Consider the following 27,862-nt stretch of genomic DNA (forward strand, 5'->3'; position numbering starts at 1 on the left):
TAATGTTTCTAAAGTAAATGTAGTTAAATTATCTACATTTGCTTCCAAAATGACATTATTTTCGGTTAAAAAATTATAATAAAAAAGAGTGTTATAACCGTAAAAATAAATTATAAGGGTTCGCTTTTTCTGCCGTTACTGCAGATAAGTTATCTGCAGTGAGACTAATACGACGTCGTTTTGGGACGGAGATCATTGTATTTTTGTAATTTTAATTTATTTTAGGATTATTATAGTTTTTATAATTATAATTTTCTAATCTTTCAATTCCAAAACGACATTATTTTAGAAGTAAATGCAGATAACTTATCCACATTAACTGCAAAAATATTTTTCAAAAATTATAATTATAAAAATAACTTAATTTTCATCACAAAATAACATCTTTTTGGTTCCACCGTACAAAAAGCCAACCCAATAATTATAGGGTTTTATAATTCTCATTCAACATGAGAATTCAAATTTTCCTACACACATTTCGATTCTCGTGCTAACCTGGGTCCTACATATAATTTTTTCCAACACATGAGTCCCATATGTTTTTTATCTTACAACAACATGAGAATTGAATTTTCATTCAATATTGACAAAATCAAACCCCATAATTATATATTGAATGTTAAATGATATAATGTTACAAGAATACTGAAACATAAGACCGGTTATCGAGAGCGGCGGCAGTGGCGGGAAGGTCGAGCACGGAGAATGTTCTCCTCAAACGCTGAATTTTGTTCTGGGTTCGCTCTCACTTCTCAATTCTGGTGCTCTACTCTGCACTCATTTGGTTTTTGAGCTTTTCTGTCAACTAACCCAAACCTTATAAACCCTAACACTAGCAATGGCGATGGATGCATCCGCAACCAACAATCTCGACGACTACTCACCTTCTTCAACCGTCATCAAGTTCGACCGGTCCATCCCTTTACTTCGAGGACCGTTACCGGCGGATCCTTCCGACGACCAATCGGCGGGGCCATACGTCCTGGCCTTCAGAGACCCGCAAGCTTGGGCCTCTTCATTCATAGCTTGCGAGCGCAAGATCGTTGAGCAGTGTGCGGAAGGGGCAAGGATTGGTTGCGCCATCAGCGCTTCCAGCAAGTGTAAGCCTCCTTGGTGGAAGGCTCTAGTGGGTCCCAAACCCAAACCCTCTGATCTTAGGGAGAGGGAGCTTTGCGAGGAGCGCGAGATGGAGGATTGTTTCGCTGCGGCGAAGGAGAAATGTGTTGGTTTCGCTAGGGATAAGTGTTTGGTTCCCTTCAGGGATGCGCGGATTATGGTTAGGGGAAGGTGTTTGAATTCGAAGGAAGCTGTGAAATTGATTCATTGGGTATCAGTACCTGAGAGGAGGAGCTCGTGGGTTATGAGTCAAATGGGTTCTAGGTGCCTGTTTGGTAGTGAATTCGCAGTGACGAATTGCAGGGCTAGTGAATTGCTGGGATCTGATGATTGTGTGAAATGCATTTTGGGTGAGCGGCAACAAGGCACCGAAAACTAAAGCAGTGTTTTGAATGAGGAAGCACATTCGGTATAATTTTGCCGCCTAATAGTGGAGGTAGCTTTTCCATTTCCAACACTTGTATTTAAACTTATTGGCTTAGCTCATTGTAATGCGTGTAGAATAAAGTAGCGACAATATAATGTTTGTTGATTTGTTGTAAAAGAAATCGAGAAATACATATTGCCTTTGAGCTGTACAAATGCATTATACGCAGGTATTTCCACACTAGTTTATGAGATATGTGCACCAAGCAACCTTCATTGATTTATTTGTATAAATTGATGTCACACAATGAGGGATATAATGCTATTATCCTTCATAGTCGTAGACATTTATTTGTATTTGCAACTTGGTAATGACTACTAGAAATCATATTTAGCAAATTTATTGACTGATGCTATTCATCATTCCTGACGTGGTTATGTTATGCTGGAAAATGTCAACTGTGTTGGTGGAGAGTGTTGTCTGATGTCTTGCATATAATATTAACATAATGTTGTCTGTGCACTCCCCATCATATCTAATCATATTTAATATATTCTAACACTCCCCCTCAAGCTGGAGCGTATAGGTCTTAAGCACCAAGCTTGTTACATATAAACTCTATTTTATTTCCCCATCAAGCTTTATATCCTTTAACTCCACATGTGTTTGGTTCTACGTGTTTTGTAAATCATCTTGGTCCAGGTTTGGATAAATTAGCTCCCAAGTCTCATAAATGTGTTTTTTCTGGGTTATCCTCGGTCTCAGAAGGGTTACCGTTGCTACTCTCCCACTTTACGTCGATACTTTATCTCGGCGGATGTCTCCTTTTTTGAATCAGTTCCCTTTTTTGGATCCTCTACTACTCCTGTGGATACTGATTCTGTACAGTCATCCCTCCCAGGTGACCTTCTTTACCTTCCGTCTTTACCCGTCTATGTTTCTGACTCTCCTTCTATCACCTCTTCTGCTAATGAGATCGAGCATAGTTCGTCAGATGTCTCTGTGGACTCACATTCAACTGCATCTCCTCCCACGGCTTCGGTCCCACCTTCGGATAGTGACCTTCCCATTGCTCTTCGTAAGGGTACTCGTGATACTCGCCCTCCGGCCAGGTATACAGTCAATATTAGTTACCATCGTCTTTCTCCATCATACTTTGCTTGCCTTTCCTCTTTGTCCTTTGTATCTGTTCCTAAGACTACAGGTGATGCACTTTCACATTCGGGATGGAGACAAGCTATGATTGATGAAATGAGTGCTCTTCATCATAATGGCACGTGGGATCTGGTGCCTCTTCCTTCTGGAAAATCTGTGGTTGGTTGCAGATGAATTTATGCTGTTAAGGTTGGACCTGATGGTCAAGTGGATCGTCTTAAAGCTCGCTTGGTGGCGAAGGGTTTCACTCAAGTCTTTGGCTTGGATTTTATTGATACTTTTTCTCCTGTGGCGAAAATGTCTACTGTTCGCCTTTTTATTGCCATGGCTGCTATTCGCCATTGGTCTCTCTACCAACTGGATATCAAGAATGCTTTTCTTCATGGTGATCTTGAGGAAGAAATTTATATGGAGCAACCTCCTGGATTTGTTGCTCAGGGGGAGTCAGGTCTTGTTTGTCGTCTCCGTAAGTCTCTCTATGGCCTCAAACAATCTCCACGAGCTTGGTTTGGTAAATTTAGCAGTGTTGTTCAACTTTTTGGCATGACTCGGAGTGCAGCTGATCATTCTCTCTTTTATCGTCATTCTGCTTCTGGATCTATTTATCTGGTGGTATATGTGAATGATATTGTTATCACAGGCAGTGATCGGCATGGGATCACTCGATTGAAACAACATTTATGTCATCATTTTCAGACTAAGGATCTTGGGAAACTTCGATACTTCTTGGGAATCGAGGTGGCCCAATCTAAAACTGGTGTTGTGATATCTCAGAGAAAATATGCTCTGGATATCCTTGAAGAAACTGCTCTGTTGAATTCAAAGTCTGTTGATGCTCTTATGGATCCAAGTATCAAGCTTCTACCAAATCAGGGGGAGCCTTTTTCAGATCCTGAACAATATAGAAGATTGGTTGGAAAATTGAACTACCTCACAGTCACTCGGCCTGATATTTCCTTTGCAGTGAGTGTTGTCAGTCAATTTCTCAATTCTCCATGTCAAGAACATTGGAATGCAGTCATTCGTATTCTTAAGTACATCAAGGCATCTCCAGGAAAAGGCCTTGAATATGAAGATAAAGGTCATGATAAAATTGTTGGGTACTGTGATGCTGATTGGGCTGGTTGTCCAGCTGATAGGAGATCTACTTCTGGGTATTGTGTCTTTGTTGGAGGCAACTTGATTTCCTGGAAAAGTAAGAAACAAAGCGTGGTTGCCAGATCAAGTGCTGAAGCAGAATACCGCTCCATGGCGACTACTACTTGCGAGCTCATCTGGCTTAAACAGCTTCTCAGAGAGCTTAAGTTTGGAGACACTGGACAGACAACTCTTATTTGTGATAATCAAGCAGCTCTGCACATTTTATCAAATCCAGTGTTTCATGAAAGAACCAAGCATATAGAAATAGATTGTCACTTTGTTCGAGAAAAGATTCTTGCTGGTGAAATTAAAACTAGTTTTGTACCCTCTAATGAGCAATTAGCAGATGTGTTTACAAAATCTTTGAGGGGTCCTCGAATAGAGTTTATATGTAACAAGCTTGGTGCTTATGACCTATACACTCCAGCTTGAGGGGGAGTGTTAAAATATATTAAATATGATTAGTCTGTAATTATGCTGATTAGTCTGTAATTATGCTGATTGTATTAGTCTGTTATTATGATGATTGTAATTAGGTCTGGGCCTTTCACTTAAAGCCTATTAGAGTCTCTATATATTGTAACTCTCTGAATTAGATCAATACACACAGAATATTATTTCAAATGTTCCTCTCTTCTCTCTCACTCTCTCGTTATTTAACACACAACTTTAAAGTTTAATTGTCTGAACAAATTTTTTTAAGAAGCTAGTAACATATTCCTTCTTTGGTCGGTGCAGAAATTATCAGAATCGCCATCTCGTAGAGTTTTGGGGAATTAAGCATCCAGGTTTTTCTTCACTCTTTTTTTGGATTGTGTTCTGACTATTATTTTATTAGTAAGTTACAAAGAGGTCTTCATTTGTGTAGTGGAATCATAAAAAATATAATATAGTCCCATCTATTTTAATACTGCATATGGTGAAGTACACAGAGGTTAGTTGGAATCTAATTGAATTGAATCTGAAAACTATATCCACTAAATACTTCCTTTTTACCATGCTGTTTTATTGTTTTTCTGCTTGTTCAATTTTTACCATGCTCAATGGAAGCCTGACCTTTGTGGATTGCAACCATACGGTCTTTTACTATTTATTTTTTTTTAATATTTTTTTTCTTCTCTTGCATGGTTGGTTATTAATGTTGAAGGGGATTTTGAAGGTAATATTTCATCTTCTATAAGTTGTAAAATTTTTGAGTCTGCATATTGTCATTGACTTGCTCTTGGAGTTGTTTGATTGGGTTTGGCATGAGGTTTCATTGTTAGTTCAGTAGACATTCTGCCTCGATTATCCTTACTGTTTGTGTCTATGGTTGGTGAGTTCAGCCCAATTCTGAGATGTGAGATTCATTACATCTTGTACATGTTTATTCGTATAGTGGTTCCATCTCTGTTCTGTACTCCTGTCTACATCTGATGGCTATGGACCTAGGATAATTTTAATTGAGAAGTTAAGTAAAATAGTGGTTCCTTTTAGCCGCTTCTCAAGTGATAAGGGAGATAAAAAGAGGAGGAGAAGGGTGGGGTGGTGGGGGGTAGAAGTCTTTCGTTTATTCTTGAATATAAATCAATAAAATGCTTCCCTTTATGGGTGGAATGTTTGTGAAGATGTTGTGATGTCTTTTTGTTCCCAGGATTTTATAGGCCAAATCTATTGTTTGAAAATGTGATTCTGCCTAAAGCTTACATTCACATGCAGAGACTACTATATTTGATAAAAAAAAAAATGGAGAATACAAAATGGTCACATTTCACTCAAATCCAAATCCTAAATACACCCAAATAATAGCTTACAGTATTTTCTCACTGGTGCATACACTCAACTGGTAACAAATAAACAAAGACAAAATGTTGAAACCGAAACTTCTTTGTGAGAGATGTTATGTTTGAGATGATTCAAGAATGTCACCAAGAGTGTGCTTTTACAGTGCCTCCATAGCCTCATGTGCAGATGTCCTTGTTTTGAGCTAAGCAACACAAACATTTAGCATCTCCTAATATAAAAGCGAGTTACAAACAAACTATTTATCTTTGCTTCGTCAAAGCAAAACCTCCAAATCCTATAGAGATGATCTCTTGCTTAAAATGATAGCTGATGTCAATATGTTTGGTTCTTTTTTATGCATTTGGTTTGTAGTCAAATGTTTTCCTTGGTTATCATAATAAACCACTGGAGTATCTTGTTCCAACCCAAATTGCCTACCCAATCATTTAAGCGGGATAGCTTACTTCACTCACTCTACTCCAGGGGATCCTTCCTTTTTCTTAAGAGCCATTTGCAATCAATGATGTTCCGTCCTTTAGCAGGCATAGTTTCTGTATACTACAATCTACACCCTGCATGGTTGCATTTTTATGCCCTTCGCTCTAGCTTGCTATCATCTATTTGCCCATATGGAAGACACTAAGGTGGTGTTTGGTTGGGAGCTTTTCAGCGGATATCTATGTTTCTCAAGTATGGCTTTTAGAAACACCATGTTTATTTCAACGTATTTTCACCAAAAACCCATCTATCCAATTTGTCTGGATTTATGAGAAACATAGATATCCGCACTGTTTAGAAACCCAATTTGAAGGTGGGATTTTTCGGAAAACTGGTTATCTGGCTTTTAATGCACCGTTGATTTCATAAAGTTACCTAATTTTCCCAGTAAAGTTTTTTCCCTCCAAACAACTTTTTTTTACATTTTTCTATCTATCTCACTTTATCTATCTTTCCAATCATTTCTCTATCTATTACATTTCCTTACTATTCCAAAAAAATTTCCTCAACCAAACGTCCCCTAAAGAATTCTTGGATCAGGATAATCAGCTGGATTACCAGACTGTACCTCGTTAGGAGTTTGTATTCACCAAATGACAAGACATATTAATAACTTCAATACAAAATTCCTTCGGCAACATGACATTAGATAGCATTTATCGAGCTCTCTTTAGAAGAGTTTTGTTCATATGTTTTGCCCCTTTATTTTTTTGTGGTGTCTTTTGCATGTTATGATGTTTTACCATGCCTTCCTTCTTAAAGAACTCGTTGATCAGTCCCGTAGAACTCAAACCATTGTCTATTCAAAGACGCTTGATTTTCTGGCCGATCTGATTGTCGATTAGCGCTTTCCATTTCTTGAAATTGGGGAGGACATCATTCTTATGCTTCAAAATCAAGAGATACACCCATTGTACCAAAAAAGAAGAAGAGATATACACCCAAATTTTCTTTGAAAAATCAACCGGCCCAACAAATCGGAATTCATGTAGTCAACCGTGCCCTTGATTCCATGAATTGGAGTGCTAAGCTCGACTTTAATCGGCTTCGTGAAGACATAATGTTCACAAAAGTCTAGCTTCCATAATCCTACAATGATTAAGTGTTTTTTTTTTGTTCGATTACAATGATTATGTTGATTTCCACTTGCTATTAGGGTTGGCAAAATGGGCCAACCCGGCTCGGCCCGGCCCAACCCGTATTCAACCCGAAAAACGAGCCGGGTTAAGGTTGGCTCGAAAAAAAAAACGAGCCAGAAAATCCAACCCGACCCGAGTCGGGTTAGGGTTGGCTCAAAAATATGGCTCGTGGGTTGGCTTGAAAAAATAGCTCGCAATTTGGTTCGCGGGTTGGCTCGAAAATTGGCTTGCGGGTTGGTTCGTTTTCAGCCTATTTAAATGACCCTGTAGTATTAATGCAGTAACTATGTGGCTTCCATCAACTTAAACAAAGGGTTACAAAATGATAAATAAAAGTAAAATATTTTACTTTCGAATTTTCTTCGCAACAAATTTGCATCAACATCAAGAAACAATCAGAATCACTTGCTACCAAGTGGGTAAGATATTTGAACCAAACAGAGCCAGCACAACCTAACAATATAAAAATGGCAGGGATGTGAGAAGATTATGGACTTAGGTTTAGAGAAGGAAGAAAAATGATGACAACATGTGTGAGTTTTGTCCATTTTTGTATAAAAAAAAACTCAACCCGCGAGCTGGCTCGTTTGACCCGTGGGTTGGCTCATTTTTTCATGAGCTGGCTTGGGTCGAGTTGGCAGCTAATTTTTGCCAACCCCACTCGGCTCATTTTTGGCGGATTACGAGCCGTTGGCTCGTTTTTGCCAACTCTACTTGCTACAAGATTCCATATCCTTTGAGTCACAGCCATTTATCTATTTATCTATTTATAAATTGTATTTAAATGAGAGGCAATTGAAATTTATTAAAATTAAAAATGTGAATAGAGTTGTCATCAATTGTATTTAAATGAGAAAAAAATATACAAACATTTTTTATTTTTAAAATTGGTTTTTGAAAATTAAGATTAGGTTCGAGAGTATGTATACGTGAAAAATAAATCTCTTTGCATTGTAATTTATCTATTTATAAATAATTACTTTAAGTTAATTTTGTAAATCATTAATAATCTAAAATATTTATTTTAATTAAAAAATAAAAAAGACATAAATGAAATAAAAATATAAATGATATAAACATAATTATTTTGAAAGAAAATTCAATTACTAAAATTTAATTTTGGCTTTGATGTGAAATTTAAAGATCTCAGCTTTCCAAAGCAAAGTTACAGGATCAAACTATATTTTCAAGATTTTAAGGATTTATTACAAAAATCTTAACCATCAATAGAGGAGCCAAAAAGAAAAGAAGAGAAATGAAAAAAAAAAAAAAAATATACCAAGGGAAGAGATCTTGGTCTCTAAATGCTTCTCTTTCTTCAACTCTTAGAATCCCCTTTCGTTTTTCACATCCTTCAATCTATAGAGAATTTGGAGAAATTTTGGCTGTATTTTCTTCAAAAGCTCTTCATTCTTGATTTTTCTTGTACCTTCATTTTTTACTTTTTTTTTTGTAACTTGATTTTGACCATCAAAACGGTGTAATTGGAATACATATTATTCATGTGAGTTGTATCCCTAAACGTTATCTCTCCAATGATATTTTTCTTTTAAGCTTTTTAACAGTATATAATTCATATTTATTAAATGTATATAACTCAAGTTATGTTTGAAATATCAAATAATTCAATTATTATTGAATAATACAATCCAAACTCAAAAAATATGGCCAAGATTAGTCAATTAAATGCATAAGTGGTTTATTCTAGTAAATATGAGGGTTAATATATGAAAATTAATGTTTATTGTATTTTTCACATGGGATAGGTTATGTATACTTACTATCATTTTTTTTATCTCCCCTTATTATCAATTTTGTTATTGTTGAATCAAAATCAAATCAACAGTTGCAAAATAACATCAAATAAGAGTCGTTGATTTAATTTTGATTCAACGATAATTGAATTGGTAGTAAGAAATGGTTAAAAAAAAAGGTATTACAACATTTAGCTTTTGCATGTCTTGTGCAAAGTAGAAATTTAATAGTAAAGGACAAAAATAATCAAACACAGTTTAGAAAATAAATATTTTAAAAACTCTCTTTCCAATAAACTTCAAACATGCAAAAACATGAGCAAAAAGAGTAATTATAGTTTCAAGGAGTTATAACATTCATAAAGTAACATTAACATATTAAAACAAACAAGGCAATCTGTTAGGTTCAGATGAACCTAAGAGGGAAAAACACGAAGAACAGAGAAAGAATTCTGAAATGTTTTATTCAATAGATGTTCTTCAATTGTACAATCAATTCCTTTTATACAAATTCACCCCACTGATAGTTCCTAACTAACTAATGCCAGCTCACTGTCCACGTGTTCATTAACTAACTAATATCACCAAAGTAATACATGCAACCGATAATTACTATTACACAGTATATGTATTCAAGATACAAAGTTAGTCAATCGGGTGGAATGCTTCCTCTCCCTAGCAGATCTCCTTACTGTAACATTGCCCATCCCTTCAGAATTAACCTTGTCCTCAAGGTTGATGTTGGGATAACACTGACGCATTTCATGCTCCTTCTCCCATGAAGCATCGTCTGGAGCTATGCCTGACCATTGTACCAGCAGCTCACGTTGAGGTTGACCCTGGCAAGTTGTGGAACGCACATCCAAAATGGCCAAAGGAACTTGAACTGGTTTATTATCCACGGCAAAAGGTGGTAACAAATTGGGAACAATTGGGGAAGAACCCACACACGGTTTCAACTGTGAAATATGGAAGACTGGATGAATCTGACTTCCTTCCGGTAGCTTCACCTCATAAGCAGCAGGACCTAGCACACGAGTAACCTCAAAAGGCCCAAAAAATCGTTTAGCAAGTTTATGGTTGGCTCTTCTTTCAACAGAAATCTATCGGTAAGGTTGGAGTCTAGCCCAAACTTGATCTCCCACATTGAAAGATCGATCCTTATGATGCTTATCATATTGCACTTTCATACGATTCTGGGCTCTTTGCAAATGTAACTTGAGTTGAGCTAAAACAATATTGCGTTGTTGTAACATGGAATCTAGAGTCTCCACCTTAATGGGGCCTCGTGGATAGAAAAGTATCATCATTGGAGGTTTGCCAAATACTGCTTGGTAGGGAGCCATGCCAATTGCCGAGTGAATAGCAGAATTATAATGATACTGTGCCCAACAAATGAAATTGGACCAGAGACGAGGTTGTTCAAAGTAAAAAGAACGCAGATATTGTTCTAAATACCTGTTGGTGACCTCTGTTTGTCCATCGGATTGAGGATGGTATGAAGATGTAGTTCTTAAAGTGGTGCCACTTAATTTGAACAAATGAGTCCAAAATTGGCTGAGAAAAACCCGATCCCTATCAGTCAATATAGAACGAGGGAAACCATGGGTTCTTACAATCAAATCACAAAACAATGTGGCCACTAAAAGTGATGTATAAGAAGTAGGCAAGGTGCCAAAATAGGCAAATTTAGACAGCCTGTCTACAACAACAAGAATTGTAGTGAAACCTTTGGAAAGTGGTAAACCCGTAATGAAATCCATGGATAATTCTTCAAAAATCCCTTCAGGAATGGGCAGGGGATGCAGCAAACCAGCAGCCTTGGATGTCTTATATTTGACTTGTTGGCAAACATGACAGTTCTGAACAAAACTCTTGACATCCTTGTGCATAGAAGGCCAATAGAAGGTTGCTGATAATCTTAAAAATGTGCGTAACACCCCAGCATGTCCTCTGGCCAAGGATGAATGAGCTTCCTTGATCAACATAGGCAACATAGAAGATGTGGAACTAAGGAAATATTTCCCTTTATAAAACAGGATTCCATCTCGAACCCAATAATCCAGATCCCCATTCGGGTTGTCTCTTAGCTTCTGATGATATTGCTGGAGTTGAGGATCCTGCAAATTCTGCTGTTTGACCTCAGATAATAAGTCAAATTCTGGTTCAGAAAAAGAGACATGCAAAGCACCATCTTCAAATACCCGTGATAAGGCATCTGCTACAATATTTGTCTTGTCTGGTTTATACTCAATGTGAAAGGAGTACCCCATCAATTTACACAAATATTTCTGTTGTTCTGCCGTGTGTATTGTTTGAGTAAGGAGTTCCTTAATACTCCTATGATCCGTTCGTATAACAAATCTAGATGCCAACAAATATTGACGCCACCTTTTAACTGCAGTGGTTATAGCATATAACTCCCTAATATAAGTGGAAGCATTGGCTAACCTGGGACCCAATTTTTTGCTAAAATAGGAGATAGGTTGCTCTCTTTGTAGTAAAACAACACCCACACCACAGTTTGAAGCATCTATGTCCAACATAAATGGCTCCTGAAAATTGGGCTACCGAAGGACAGGTGTTTGGGACATAGCTTCCTTAAGTTGCAAAAATGCTGTATCGGCTGTAGTGGACCACTGGAGGGCTTTGGAGTCTTTTGAACCTTCAGCAACTCAGTTAAAGGAAAGGCCAAAGATGCATAACCTTTAACAAAGCGTCTGTAGTAGCCTGTAAGACCAAGAAACCCTCTGAGTTGTTTGATGTTTGTGGTAGCAGGCCATTGAAGCATGGAGGATATCTTCTTTGGATCAGCATAAACTCCATTGGCAGCAACTACATGTCCCAAGTATTCAATTGTCCTGACACCAAAAGAACACTTGCTAAGCTTAACAAAGAACTTGTGTTCCTGCAAACAGTGAAGAGTTAATTCCAAGTGTTGAGCATGGTCTTCCATTGTTTTGCTAAAAACCAATATATCATCAAAGAAAACTATGATAAATTTGCGAAGAAAAGGTTCGAATAAGTGGCTCATAACAGCCTGGAATGTAGCTGGAGCGCTAGTGAGGCCAAAGGCATGACTAAGAACTCATAGTGGCCTCATGAGTTCGAAAGGAAGTCTTCTCTACATCATTTGGAAGCATCCTAATTTGGTGATAACCGGCTCTCAAATCGAGCTTAGTGAACACTGTAGAACCTCCCAATTCATCTAACAATTTGTCTATAGTTGGAATGGGAAAACGGTCCTTGATAGTAACTTCATTTAGGGCTCTATAGTCAATGCAAAGTGTCCAAGAATTGTCTTGTTTTCTGACCAACAAAACAGGAGAAGAGAAGGGGTTGTGTGAATGTTGAATGAAGCCATCATGGAGTAACTCAGCTACTTGCCTCTCAATTTCAATTTTTTGATGATGAGCATATCGGTAGGGTTTTACATTGACAGCTTTGGCACCTTCCACTAAATGAATTGCATGATCCATCCCTCGAAATGGAGGTAGTGTGTGCGGTAAGGAAAAAAATTCCTGGAACTTCAAGATTACTGGCCACAAATCTTCATGGATGGAAGCCTTTAAAGTCAAGATTTCAGGGAAAATATCCTCGTGGATTGGAAGAGCATCACTGCTATGCAAGACATGACACATAGAACGAAACTGATCATCAGGTTCAAGTGTTGCAAGATCCACATCATGTGGTTGACAACCCTGTAAACAAACTGGACTTCCTTCCCAACAAAACTCCATCGACTTATTACAATAATCGTGAGTAACCTTTCCTAGCTTTTCAAGCCAAGGCATTCCCAAGATGATGTTGATGTCAGCTAATTCCAAAACCCATAAATCAGTAACAAAACAAACACCTTGTATCACAAGAGGTACCTTCAAGCATTTCTTATCAGAAAACATAACTTCTCCATTACCCAAAAATATCTGAATCTTGTGGGCCTGTGTCACTGGAAGGGATAGTTCCAAAGCTAATTGCTTCTGGACAAAATTATGGGTACTTCCAGAATCTACTAAAACCATAAACTCCCTATCCTTTAAGGAAGATTGAAACAGCAAGGAACGTTGGTGGTTCCTGTCACACATGGCATGCAATGAAGCATCCTTGGACTCACCCACGGCAATATCAGCTTGCCAAACAATCTGTTCATCTTCAATGTCAATCGGTGAGTCATCATCCTCTCCAATTAATAACATCAATTTATTTGGGCATCTATGCTTGGCTGTCCATTTGTCATCACAATAGTAACATAGACCCTGTTCCCTGCGTTTGTGGAAATCAATATGGCCTATTTTCTTAAAAGAAGAAGGGGCTGGTAAGGCTAACTGTGGTGGTGCAGAAATCGAAGGTTGAACCAATGGAACAAAATTATTGTCCGATGCAGGGGTGGAGTTGGGAAAAAACTTCTTGGGTGGAACCTGAAAAGAACTCTTCAAACTACCAAAATGATCATCATAAGCCATTGCAAGCTGCATAGCCTGATGTAATGTAACTGGTTCCCTCAATTGCACTGCGCTACGAAGCTCAGATTGAAGACCAGACACAAAAAAATTCATAAGAATATCATCATCCAAATCAGGAATCTAATTTACCAAAGCTTCAAATTGCTGAATGTAATTGCGAAGAGATGAAATTTGGGTCAATTTGGACAACACACCTTTCAAGTTTGTAAACCAAGATATGCCAAATCGTTGGCGTAAGGAGACAGTGAATTCACGCCAAGAGCGTGCAATACCACTGTTGAAAGTCCACTGGAACCATGAAGCAGCCATCCCTTCCATCTTCAACCCAGCCAAGGCTACCTTGGACTCTTCTGGAATCGCTTGAAGTGTGAAGAAAAGTTCAGCTTTGAAGATCCAATTATTAGGATCAAGGCCATTGAACAGAGGCATTTCCATGCGAACCCCTTTGAGAAAGGAACGATGATCGTTGGAATCAGGCCTTGAGAGCGAAGACGACGAAGAATTTCCATTGGATGATTCACGTCGAGGAGAGTGAACAACGCGTACAACTTCTTGAAGCTGTTGAATCTGATTCACCAACAATGAAATTTGGGTGCGATTATTTGTGGCTTGCGTAGTTGCTTGCGCACGCAATTCATCAAACTGCTTATAGACACGAGTCTGGAAGGAATGTAACTCCTCTGTCAATTCCTGAACCCTAATCATGGCGAGATGAACAAAATGAGTACGAATGAAAGCACCAATGTTAGGTTCAGATGAACCTAAGAGGGAAAAACACGAAGAACAGAGAAAGAATTCTGAAATGTTTTATTCAATAGATGTTCTTCAATTGTACAATCAATTCCTTTTATACAAATTCACCCCATCGATAGTTCCTAACTAACTAATGCCAGCTCACTGTCCACGTGTTCATCAACTAACTAATATCACCAAAGTAATACATGCAACCGCTAATTAGTGTTACACAGTATATGTACTCAAGATACAAAGTTAGTCAATCGGGTGGAATGCTTCTTCTCCCTAGCAGATCTCCTTACTGTAACACAATCTTTAATTGAAAGGAATAAATCAAGTATGACAAAACCTCGTAAATTACACTCAATCGTTGAAGTGTTTAGAAGGCAAGTGTTGCACTAAAATTCAACTTTGGATAATTGCATTATTATAAGCTTGCTTTACTTTTAGTTTTTCACAAATATATATATATATATATATATATACTCTGTTTGGATGAGTTTTTAAAAATTTAATTTTGTATACTTTGCTTATTTTAAAAGTTTTTTTTTAAAAAGTTAAAGTTATTTTACATTTAGATGTAATATGTCAAAAACATTTTTAACTAAACTTATTATTTGGATGTTAAAATTAAAAGCACTTTTTATGTATAAAATTACTAAAAAGGACATAAGAAAACAAATCATAGGAGCATTTGGTGGTGAGAGAAGCGTGGTGGTAGGAGTGTAAATGAGTCAGACTAAGCCAAACTTTAGCCTTAATAGCCTAAACATATGTAAAACATTTAGAGTGTACACTAGTTTATTAGCCTATTAAAGACTTGGTTTATAAGCCTAACTTAGTCTGTTGTAAAAAATGAAAAGCCTAACATGTCCTAAGATCTTGTAGTGCTACAGAGTTACAAACTAAACTAAAATAAAAAAAAAAGACGAAATTTCTCATTCATTAAACAATATTTCCAGCAAGAGTTCAAATTATGAAAATTCTCAGACAATTGTTTTAGCAAGATAACAAAGATCCTTAAATAATATTCATAATAACATAAAATATTTATTTTTTGGATCTTTTTCTTTACTCTTGGTAGTCTTCATAAATATATTATTTTATTAAAAAAGTTAAAAGGGCAGTTGCAAGCCTATAACCTAATTTTTAAATGAATTTTTCTATAAGTCTAAACTTGCTCTATTTTCGAAATAGACTAGGACAAGTTAGACTTAAGGTAAGATAGGTTGTAGGCCTCTGATAGGTCGCCTGATCCATTTACACCCTTAGTGGTGGGGGCGACGATGTAACGCCTCGACAACTTGCAAGGATCAATGACTGTCCCCACAAACTAACACGAGACTTTTCAACATGTTTTGTCTTCACTCACACACTTGCTGGGAAAACTTCTCAGGATGTCACTCATCCTAGAATTGCTCCAAGTCAAGCACGCTTAAATATGGAGTTCTTTCGTTCCAGGCTACTGAAAAGTAGATACATCTTGTTAGTATAGGTAATACTAATTAATTCTTATAAGTTATCCTTAATTGTACCGTCATATACCAGCATAGTCTCTGGAATCCCCCTCTTTCAGGTGTTGATTCCATTCATTTATGTACTCCCAGCTGCAAGATTTGGCATGAGCCGCTCATTGTCTGTGCCTTTTTTGTATTGATGATCACTCTCTGCCCTTACCAACCCTTGGAATGTTACATGCCCACCAGCTTCTGCCTGGTTCGTCCTTGAACCACACCATACTGGGAAAGGGACCATGCTCTGATACCACTTTTAACGTCCCGACAACTTGCTAGGATCAGTGAATGTCTTTACAAACTAACACGAGACTTTTCAACATGTTTTTTCCGTGCCCATACCAGCATAGTCTCTGAAATTCCTCTTTTTAGGGTGTTGATTTGATTCATTTATGTACCCTTCAGCTGCAAGATTGTGCCTCTTTTGCACCGGCAATCACTCCCTGCCCTTGCCAACCCTCGGAATGTTACATGTCCACCAACTTCCTCCTGGTTCGTCCTCGAACCACACCATACTGGGAGAGAGGCTCTGCTCTGATACCACATGTAACGCCCCGACAACTTGCAAGGATCAATGAATGCCCCCCCAAACTAATACAAGACTTTTCAGCATGCTTTGTCCTTACTCACATACTTCGTGGAAAAACTTTCCAGGAGGCCACCCACCCCAGAAGTGCTCCAAGTCAACCACGCTTAACTATGGAGTTTCTTCGTTTCGGGCTACCGAAAAGTAGATGCATCTTGTTAATATAGGTAGTACTAATTAATTCTTATAAGTTATCCCAACCGTATCGTCCCATACCAGCTCCGTTTCTGGAATTCTTCTTTTTTGGGTGTTGATTCGATTCTTTCATGTATCCCTCAGCTGCAAGATTCGGCATGAGATGCTCATTGTCCATGTCTCCTTTGCATCAATGATCATTCCCTGCCGTTGTCAGCCCTTGGGATGTTACAGGCGACAAGGTTGTGGAGGTGGGGTGATTGTGGCAGCAGTGATATGGGTGGTGGTGAGGTGGTAGTAACAATGGTGATGACGGCAACAACGACAATGGTAAGGTGGTGATGGTGGGCAATGACGATGACAATAGTGGTAATGGTGGCTATGGCGGTGGTGACGATGATAGAGATAAGATTAGTTGAGTTTGGGGTTATGGTGGTGGCAACGGCAACGACGGTGAATGATGGTAGTGGTGGCGGTGGAGGTAAGAATTGGTCAAATTTGGATTTAAAAAAAAAATTGCCTTTTGATTTCTTCTTTTTCTAGAAGCCAAAAATTTTAACTTACTTTTTTCTAGAAGCCAGAAATTTTAACTTAAAAAGTAGAGCAATTTTTTTTCTTTTTTTGTGATTTTTTTTAAGTAGACATCCAAACACTCATATTTAGCTACAAGGACTTTGAGCTTGTTTGGATGAGTTTTTTTCTCTCCAAAAGTTGTTTTTTGTTTTTTTGTTTTTAAATCTCATAATAAACTAATGTTTGGATGTCTCATTTAAAAAAAAAAAAAGAAGTCACAAAAAAGCTAAGAATTTGCTTTTTTCCAAAGCTAATATTTTTGGCTTCTAAAAATATCATTAGTCAAAAGTTTTTTTTTTTCAAAATCCAAATTTGTCCAAACTTCAACCAATCTCACCTCCCCAGTCGTCACTACCGCTACCGTCCCCACCACCACTTCCTCCATTATTGTTGTAGCCATTGCCACTATCACCTTCATTGTTGCCACCACCACCACAATCACATCCCGTAATCACTACCTTTATATCATCATCGTTGACACTATCCCCGGCCACCAATCATACCATCGTTGTCGCTATCACCACCTTGCCACCACCACCACTGCCTCTGCCACAACTAAATTTGCTCCAATGATTTGTTTTCATGTGTTTTTAGTAATTTTATACATTAAAAGTGCTTTTTAATTTTAACTTTCAAATACTTAGTTAAAACTGCTTTTCTATACTAAATTCAAATACAAAAATAACTTTAACTTTTTAAAAAGTCATTCTAAAATACGTAAGGGTTAAAAAATTATTTATTTAAAAGTTCATCCATATAACAAATCAAAAGGACTTTATTTAAAATTGTTATGAGCTCAAAGTAAGGAAGGAAATAACATGGATATGACAAGCTAACATGCAATTTGAGGGACCGACTTGTCCCAACAGTGGTATCAGAGCTTGAGTTCGAAGGGTTCTAAAGGAGACTAGTGGTGTTGCCTATGACGGAGATATGTTTAAATTAACTGTTGACAACTTTACATACTAGAGACTTATGATGAAAGATCAGTTGTACTGCATGGACATGTATGAGCCCATTGTTCATGAAGAGATGCCTGAAGGCAAAATCGAGAAGGAGTAGGAAATCCTGAATCGAAAATCTGTCGCTGTGATTAGGAAATATACGACGAAAGCCTCTTTGAGCACGTGTGAGTTCACGAATGCGTACGAGTTCTAGACGAAGCTGGAGTCCATGATTCAGAAGAAGACTCCCAAGAACAAGGCACACTTGGTTTGCTGGCTTGTGAAACTCGAATACAAGGATGACATGAGTATGATTGAGCACCTCAACACCTACAAAGGTATTGTGAATCTGCTTTCCAAAGTCGAGATGAAGATAAATGACGAGTGCAGGTTCTGCTGCTGTTGAGCTTGCTGCCAGAAAGTTGGGATACTCTGTTACTTTAAGTAACTCGGCTCCTGAAGGAAAACTGAAAATGGATGTAGTGACTGACAGCCTCCTGAATGAAGAATCCAGGAGAAGAGAACGAGGTATAACCAGCACGTCCGAGGTAAACGTGGCTAAGAACAGTGGAAGATCCGACGCTCAGAGTCGGAGCAAGAGCCAGGGTCGTGACAGACGTGATAAGTTCAGAGGCCGATCTAGGCCGAAATACGAACTAAAATGCTTCTTCTGTGGAAAGCTCGGCCACAAGAAGCCTAACGACACTCTATAGAAAGATGAAAAGAATGACACTGTGAAGCCAAATCAATTTGTTCCAAAAAAGAAAGAGGACAAGAGTACCACTGCGGTGGTTGCCAATGCTGATGTCGAGATCTTCCTCATTGGTGAGAATAATTTTTTGAATGTTGCTTATATGACTGCGCTTGGATTATTAACTTAGGAGCCTTCTTCCATGTTACTCCACACAAGGTTTTTTTCTCTTCATATAGAAATGGTGATTTCAGAGTTATTAAGATGGAAAATTAGGTGACGAGCAATATTATTGGTGTCAATGATGTAACCCTGACCACGAATGCTGGGTGCCTATGCTGAGGGATGTAAGGCATGTGCCTGACATGCATCTAAATCTAATCTCGGTAGGCAAGTTTGATGATGTCGGGTTAGTGAACTACTTTGGAAATGGAAGATGGAAATTGGCCAAGGAAAATTTGGTGGTTGCCCAAGGCAAGAAAGAAGGCTCCTTGTATATGATGCAAGGAAAAATAAATGGTGGAAAAGCTAACTCTGTCCAAGATGTACCTAGCATTGAGTTGTGGCATAAACACCTCGGCCACATGAGCGAGAAAGGACTTCAGATCCTGAAAAAGAAATGATTACTGACCAGGTTGAAAGGTCAAGTTCTGGAGAGCTGCACGCACTGCCTAGCTGGAAAACAACACCTAGTTTCTTTTGTGAGATCGAATTAGCCCAGATGACACATGTATATTCTTGACCTCGTCCATATCGATATTTGCTCCATGTCGGAGAGATCTCTTGGTGGAGCTTTTTCTTTCATTGATGATCATTCCTGCAAGTTGCGGGTATATTTTGTTGAAATCTAAAGACTAGGTACTCCAAGCCTTTAAAGAATTCCATGCAATGGTGGAAAGAGAGATTGACAAGAAGTTGAAAGTGGTCCAATCTGACAATGATGGTGAGTACTTCAGCCTATTTGATGCTTACTGTAGAGCGCTCGGGATAAGACTAGAGAAGATGCCCCCCAAGACTCCTCAGCTGAATGGAGTTCCTGAAATAATGAACCTCACTATGAAAGAAAGGGTCTGAAGTATGTTATCCCATGCCGGGTTGCTGAAATCATTTTGGGATGAAGCCGTCAGAACTGTTGTTGACTTGATCTCACCATCACGACCACATGAGGGAGAAATTCCTGAGGAAGTTTGGACTGGTCGGAAAGCGACCTATGATCACCTGAAAGTATTTGGATGCCGAGTTTTCGTGCATATCCCTAAAGATGAAAGTGCGAAGCTCGATGCAAAGACTAAAGAATGTATTTACCTCGGTTCGTCGAGATGCAAGTTCGGATTCAAACTTTGGGATCCATTCAACAAGAAAATAGTAAAAAGCCGAGATGTAGTCTTTCAATAGAACGAGACAATCAATGATATCTCGAAGCCCAAAGTACGGGTTACTGTTCAAAGTTAAGAACTCGTCCCTCCTTGTTCGAGCTGAAGCAAGGGAAAAATGATCACCTGAAAGTATTTGGATGCCGAGTTTTCGTGCATATCCCTAAAGATGAAAGTGCGAAGCTCGATGCAAAGACTAAAGAATGTATTTACCTCGGTTCGTCGAGATGCAAGTTCAGATTCAAACTTTGGGATCCATTCAACAAGAAAATAGTAAAAAGCCGAGATGTAGTCTTTCAATAGAACGAGACAATCAATGATATCTCGAAGCCCAAAGTACGGGTTACTGTTCGAAGTTAAGAACTCGTCCCTCCTTGTTCGAGCTGAAGCAAGGGAAAAAAAACCCAAGAAACTGAAGTGAATGACCAGCAACAAGAACCAACTGTTGAAGTTGATGCTAAGGTTCAGTATGAGCATGTTGAGACCTCAACCTGAAAACTAACCCAGACACTCCCCTCGAGTGAGATGGTCTTCTACAAGGTACCCACCCGACGAGTACGTGTTTGTTGCATAAGATGGAGAACCCCATAGTTATGATGAGGTTATGATGAGCTCAGACAAGAAAGAGTCGGAAAAGACAATGTAGGTCGAGATGAAGTCCTTGCATGAAATCAAACTTATGAGTTGATCGAGCTGTCTCAAGGAATACGAGCTCTGAAAAATAAATGGGTTTACAAAATCAAGCATGAAGAGAATGGCCAAAAGCCGAGATATAAGGCCAGAATTATGGTGAAAGGTTATAACCAAAAGAAAGGAGTAGACTTTCATGAAATCTTTTCTCCTGTTGTGAAGATGACTTCGGTTTGAGCTATGTTAGTGATGGCGGCTTCAATGGACCTCGAAGTTGAACAAATGGATGTGAAGACGACATTCCTTCACGGCGACCTTGAAGAAGAGATATATATGGAGCAACCTGAAGGGTTCCGAGCTCTAGGAAAAGAAGAGTTGGTCTGTTGTTTGAAGAAAAGCCTATATGGCTTGAAGCAAGCACCTCAGCAGTAGTATAAGAAGTTTGAATCCTTCATGACTGAGCAAAAGTTCATGAAAACGGAGGTGGACCACTGCGTATTCGATAAGAGGTATAAGGCCGGTGACTTTCTAATTTTACTTTTATACGTTGATGATATGCTTATTGTAGGGCAAGACAAGTTGAGGATAGCCTCCCTGAAGATGGCGTTGAGTTCGTCCTTCGCAATGAAGGATCTCGACCCTACAAAACAAATCCTTGGAATAAAGATAATCAGAGACTGACATAGAAAGCTATTGTGGCTGAGTCAAGAAAAATACATTGAGAAGATTCTGAAAAGATTTAGCATAAACAAAGCTAAGACAGTGAGCACCCCTTTAGCCAGATATATAAAACTGAGCCAGAAGCAATGTCCGAGGTTTGATGAAGGCAAAGATGAGATGCTGAAGATCCTGTACCAGTCCACCGTCGAAAGTTTGATGTATGCAATGTTTTGTACAAGACTCGGCTTGGTGTATGCTGTTGGAATGGTAAGTTGATATCTGTCAAACCTCGACAAATAGCATTGGGAAGCCGTCAAGAGGATCTTCAAGTATCTTTGAGGAACGACAAGCTTATGCCTTCATTTTGGAGAAGGTAAGGTCGAGCTAGTGGGCTTTACGATGCTTACTTAAGGGAGATGTCGTCTCAAGAAAGTCGACGACATGATACTTGATGTCGTTTGTAGGACGAGCTGTCTCTTAACAATCAAAATTGCAGAATTGTGTGGCACTTTCGACGACTGAGGCCGAGTATATAGCTTCGACCGAGGCTTTCAAAGAATTGTTGTGGATGAAGAAGTTTTTCTCTGAACTCGGCTATGATCAAGACAAGTACGAGTTGAAGTGTGACAACCAAAGCGCCGTTCATCTTGCGAAGAACTCGACCTATCACTTTCGCACAGAACACATTGATGTGAGGTATCACTGGATCCGGGATGTGGTGGAAGATGTACAACTCAAACTTGTCAAAATGCACACCGACCTCAATTGGCCTGATATGATGACGATGCCAATACCTGCAAGGAAATTTGAAGACTACTGCGAACATGTCGGGATGCTGTCGAACCCGACCCATTAAAGTCGGAAGGGGGAAATTTGTTGGGTGGTGTTCCTCCATTAATGCTAGCATGTATCCTCATTAATTGGTGCAAGGCTCGAGGGAGCCCAACCACCTCAACCATCTCATTATTGTGGAAGATTCTGGAAGTAGGTGGAGGGTTCCCCTCGCCTTATATAAACCCCTTGAATTTCATTTATAATAAGTTACCTAAGTGAATTTGAGAATACTTATAAAGAGAAGTTTGAGTGAGACCTCTTTAGGAAAGTTTGAGAATACCATAATTATTGATGATGCTTGATTGTATCTCTAGTGAAAGATTAGGGAAGCTTATCTCTTTGTAATCTTTCTTTTGACATAGTGAAAGTTTTTCTGGATCAGTGTCCCTTGATTTTTATTTATTCATATTGAAGAAGGTTTTTCACGATAAAATTTGACTGTGTTCTTCTATGTCTCTCTTCTTTGCACATTTTTTTGTTTTCTGTTGCATAAAGTCGACCTGATGACTACAGGTCGACCTGTGATTGCCAATCTCCGAGCTTGATGCACTGACTTGCTTATTTGTCTCCGCATTAATTTAAGGTACCGACTTGTCAAAACACGAACCTGATGACTACAGGCCGACCTGTGATTGCCAATCTCTGAGCTTGACGCACTGACTTGCTTATTTGTTTCCACATTAATTTAAGGTACCGGCTTGTCAAAACATGAACCTGGGCAGCAGCTGTGAAGATTTGTCTAGTTATTAGTAATCAACGAATGGGTCATTGGGAAAGGGACGTTTTTCCTTTATTTTCTCTGCTATCCAAATTGGAAGGTGCTGCGAAATTGCACTGACGGCCCAAGACGGATTTATATTGTTTGTCAGGTGCCAGGTTTTGTTCACTTCAGCTTACCAATTCAAAATTATCGTTTGACGAAATTACTAGCGAGTTTCCTTTCTGCAAGTGGGATGTTGTTTAGTATGTTGCTAAACGTTGAAAAAGTCAGCAAATTTTGAGTCACAAGGTTACTAGGTAGTTTCGATTAATAAAAAACGACTACTCGTCGTAATCTTGCGATGGAAGGAGCGAGTATTAAAAGAATGGACGAAACATGTCATGTGAGTAACCTTTTTTGTACCAATGTGCTCTCTTTGTTTAATCGTGTTCGTCACCTTTGGAAAATAGGTAAGAAAGTGTAGCCCGAATATGGGGCACTAGCTCGATAATGTCAAAGTAAACCAGTTAAAAAGGAAAGCCAATAAGAATGCAGGAAAAAGGCATGGTAGTTGCTTTTTAATTTATGTATTTCCTAATTCATATAAGAAAAAATGAAAAATATCATTAACATATTTTTTTTAAATAATTTGGTCCACTATCTGTTAGTGAGATTTGCATGAAATTTCATATAATGAAAAAGTTTTAAAGAGTATATGGGTAGCATTACGCGTTCATACCAATGTGATGTATTGTTAACTTGTTAAAGATTGCCTAGATACTTTAGTCACTTTGTCCTGTCTTAAAATAATAATAATAATAATAATAATAATAATAATAATAATAATTATTATTATTATTATCATTATTATTTGAACTGCATCTTGTTTGGTTCGTTGAACTCTTGTCGTTTTAGTTAATTATATACTATAATATACTTTAGTCCCTTCTCAGCCATTTTCGTGGTTGAAACGGTTATTTGACTTTGTATTATGTCCCTTGGAAAAATTAATGAGAAGGATCATTGGAAATAAAATAAAATAAAATTTAAAGAGATAAAATAAGTTAAAATTATTAAAAAGATTCAAATTCAATTATAGAGGACTATTTGATATTACGAAATAGTTAAAATTATCGTCAATGAAATTGACTAGTTAAAGATGAGTGATAACTTTTGATCATAAATATCAGATTATTATCATTTAAATACTGCGGCTAATTACTAAAAAATGAGTGATAATTATTTTTTGATTCTCACCTAGTAATTGTCACTGACCAATTAGATATAAGTGATAATTATTGATAAGAAATATTAAATTGTTTATCGTTTCATGAGTCCTATTGACCACTAATGTGAATTGTAGCTATTCACTTATAGGTATCTATAGGTTTAAAATAATTTAGTACGTCATTTATTAATGTTGAAAAAAAAATCTTTTTATTTATATTTATTTTGTCCACTCTTTTATAATTAACTTCATTTTGTTTGTTATTTTCTGTAAATGAGTACCCATTTCCCTAATATATTGAATATATAACTTTATATCAACAATTACCTGTCAAACAGTAAGAAGTTTGTTCCTCTCAACCTTGGACCCTAAGAATAAAAAGATAGTCTCGGGATAGTCACCCCTAATATAAATTTGTGCTCGAACCAAACTAATAAGATAATTGATGAATTGATTGAAAAATAATAAAAAGTAATTTTATAAACCAATCACATATGATTAATGTCCCTTGAAAACAAATAACAAATTGTTGATCACTTAAGTGATTATTATCGATCAGTTAAAAAAAAAGTGCTAACCATTTATGTGATAGTCACCCATGGATTGTTATAAGTTAATTAAAAGTGAGTGATAACCCAATCATTACATGAAATTAGATAGTTTTTTTTTTCTCTAGTAAAATTTAAAAAAATTTCTTAATAATTTAACCTTTTTTTGTCCCTTTAGTTTAAATATTATTTTTTAAGGAGTAAGATATTGTAACAATCAATTATGGTTACTACCAAACATTGGCGGACCCATGCCCGCAAGTGCGGTCATAAACTTTTTGATTTTATTTTATTTTTATTTTATTTTATTTTTTTTGTAGATTGTTATTTGTCTCTTGATTCAATATATATATTAGGAGTAAATAATTTTTTAAGTCCCTAACAAAAAACATGATTCTCAATTTAGTCCTTTACAAAAAAAATTAGTCTCGAGGTCCTTAAAAAATTTAAAGTAGATCAATTTAATTAAAATCGTGGTCCATCACAAATTCAAAAAAGACCTACACTAGTCCCACAGAAAGACCAAAATGGGTCCATAGGGATCAGGTGACTAATTTTTTTTTTATAATGGACTAAAGTGAGGACCAAATTTTTTTTAGGGACCAAAAAAGATATTTATTCTTATATTAGTTAGCAACGTAACAACGTACGAAGATGATTAAAACAACGCAACAACGCACATTGATTAGAAAGAAAACTTATTCTTCCTCCCTTGTCACGTACTCATTTCCACGTTCTCTTCATCCTTTGTTTCCTTTTTTATTTTTATAAAAAGAGATGATTGATTGTAGGTCTGACATTCTCAAATAAGTTAATATCTAGAGACGAGACCTTCACTGTGATTTTGTTTTACTTCTGCACAGGTAGTGTTAACTTTTTTATTCACCACTATAAAATAGAAGGGATAGGTTATTCTACTTACCATTTTTTTGCCTACCTCTACCTACCACCCTCCAACACCGTTAGATCAGAATCTTAACTAACATTTATCTTTTTCTCTCTTCTTGAGATTTTGATCTAACGGTATTGGAGAGTGGTAGGCAAAGGTAGGTAGAAAAATGTTAGGTAAAATAACATATCCCAAAATAGAATGATGATGTATGGATGTACTGGAGTATATTCTCATATTTGTTTTGAAGGATTGATAAGATTTAGGGGGAAAATAATTGGTCAAACTATTGTCTGCAGCTTGTTATGGAAGCAACTAGATTATGAGCGGGTTCAAGCGTTGATTTAAACTTTTATATATAAAAAAAAATTCTGGGGCGCTGCCGCCGAACCCCGCCACTGATTGTGCGGACATAAATTTTTTTTCCTGGGTCCGCCACTGCTACCAAATGTTATTACCAATCAATTGTATCGTTAGATTGATTATGTTGATCTAACGGTTATATTTATTTTCATCTTTGTGTGAGTATGATTTTCTATATTTAATATTTTATATTTATTTCTACTTTTGTATGGTTATGATTTTTCATATTTAAAGCTTTCACATACATTAAATATGGGGAATTATACTCATATAAAGATGGAAATAAATATAATCGTTGTATCAAAATAATCGATCTAATGGTGAAATTGATTGCTAGTAACATTGATAGTAATCTTAATTGATTGTTATAATATCATATCCATTTTTTAATGGTTGTTTAATTTTTAAAGGTCATTGTCATTAATTTCCTTAGATTTAGTGAAATGTCATGCATTTGCCGCGCAGCACGAGGAGACCACGCATCAGTCAGGATGTAATAGCTTTTGCCTTTCGGTTTCAATGGTGTGAAACAAGCCGCAAATTTTGATGTCGTCCCTTGTTTGCGTTATGGTGAATGGAAATGGAGAATAACTTTTCGGCTTTTCGATGTTCATAGTCAGAATTTTTGACTATTATAGTTTTTTTTTAATAATTAATTATCAAATTGACCTTATTTATAAACTATTTCAAAAATTTAACCTCTCCAGAAAACATAACACCAATCTGCCTCTATTTGACCGTTGACCATGAAGCCTACTCGGGTACACCCCTACTTACCCGGGTAAATTTTAAATTTTTTTACCTACCCGGGTACACTTCTCCCTACCCGAGTATATTTCTTGAATCTGGAAAATATTTGAATTATTTACCGGGGTAGAGAGGGGTGTACCCGGGTAAATAATCATAACTCAAGCTTTTCTCTTCTTGCTTTTCTTCTTTGTTTCTGGTTGCAGAGTCATTTTAAGAATGGCCAATTTCTAAGCATCTGAGGCAACCCTCTCCAACATCTTCCTCTTGCCATCTTCAGTTGTTTCTTTTACAGTTTTCCACAACTCAAGCTTGTCAACGCCCAATTCCTTCTCCACCTCTAATTCTGAACATTTTTTTGAATTGTCTGACTGGTGACATGTAATAGCATCTTCTGTTGGAGCAGAACCTTGATTATTTGCTTCACTAATCTCAGGCATATGATCCAGTGGAATATCTTTCATCAATAACTTGTTTTCAGATTTTGTTCTCCATGCATTGAGGTCACGTGTACTGTCGTCCTTAATTTCCATCACCATTTTTCAAGTTTGTCTTTGAGGTCCTTCAATTTAGAGATTTCCATTTGCTGTTCACACAAAGAGGATGGGTGCACACAACCAGTTTATGATTATTTACCCGGGTACACCCCTCCCTACCCGGGTATATTTCTTGAATCTGAAAAATGTTTGAATTATTTACCCGGGTAGAGATAGGTGTACCCGGGTAGGTAAAAAAATTTAAAATATACCCGGGTAGGTAGGGGTGTACCCGGGTAGGCTTCATGGTCAACGGTCAAACAGGGGCAGATTGATGTTATGTTTTCTGGAGAGGTTAAATTTTTGAAATAGTTTATAAATAAGGTCAATTTGATAATTAATTATTAAAAAAAGGCTATAGTGGTCAAAAAGCCTTCATAGTCATGTTGATTATGCAATAAGCAAAAGCCCGAAGGGTACGGGTCAGTGACGGATTTTTCACTTTTTTGTCCCTTATTAATTAATTAATAACCATTTTGCCCCTGATTCGAAACTATCTACCAATCTGCCCCTCTTTAATCGACTACCTTGCATTTTTAGTCGATTAAATAGTCAAAACAGGCAAAAATGGCTGTTGGGAGATTTAATCGACTAAATCTCTCAACAGACAATAAAGGAAAACAAGTCAGTATGATTTTTTAATCGATTAAGTAGGGAGATTTAGTCGATTAAATCTCCCAACAACCATGTAGTCGATTAAAAATTCAAGTTAGTCGATTAAAGAGGGGCAGATTGGTAGATACTTTCGAATCAGGGGTAAAATAGTTATTAATTAATTAA

The 27,862-nt window shown here is 37.3% G+C and overlaps 1 protein-coding gene across 4 annotated transcripts; it reads left to right on the forward strand.

Moving 5' to 3' along the window:
- Positions 1-657: 657 nt before the first annotated feature.
- Positions 658-22,792, forward strand: LOC133311975 (uncharacterized). Of its 4 annotated transcripts, none has more exons than XM_061513115.1 (3): positions 658-1,552; positions 4,517-4,566; positions 22,655-22,792. In XM_061513115.1, the coding sequence occupies exon 1, from the start codon at positions 839-841 to the stop codon at positions 1,493-1,495; it is 657 nt and encodes a 218-aa protein (XP_061369099.1). In that variant the 5' UTR covers positions 658-838; the 3' UTR covers positions 1,496-1,552; positions 4,517-4,566; positions 22,655-22,792. The 4 variants fall into 4 exon arrangements, with proteins under 4 accessions (XP_061369099.1, XP_061369098.1, XP_061369101.1 ...); XM_061513117.1 differs by lacking the exon at positions 22,655-22,792 and having other exon boundaries at positions 690-737; positions 837-1,552; positions 4,517-5,159; XM_061513116.1 differs by lacking the exon at positions 22,655-22,792 and having other exon boundaries at positions 693-761; positions 837-1,552; positions 4,517-5,159.
- The last annotated feature ends 5,070 nt before the right edge of the window (positions 22,793-27,862 follow it).

The sequence above is a fragment of the Gastrolobium bilobum genome, unplaced genomic scaffold, assembly GCF_033153095.1.
Source record: "Gastrolobium bilobum isolate Gb01-03AN ecotype WA unplaced genomic scaffold, APGP_CSIRO_Gbil_v1 utg3226, whole genome shotgun sequence".
Taxonomy (NCBI): Eukaryota; Viridiplantae; Streptophyta; class Magnoliopsida; order Fabales; family Fabaceae; genus Gastrolobium; species Gastrolobium bilobum.

Excerpts from the sequence above, each read along its gene's own strand:
- LOC133311975 (XM_061513115.1), top strand. The coding sequence starts at position 839 with ATGGCGATGGATGCATCCGCAACCAACAATCTCGACGACTACTCACCT.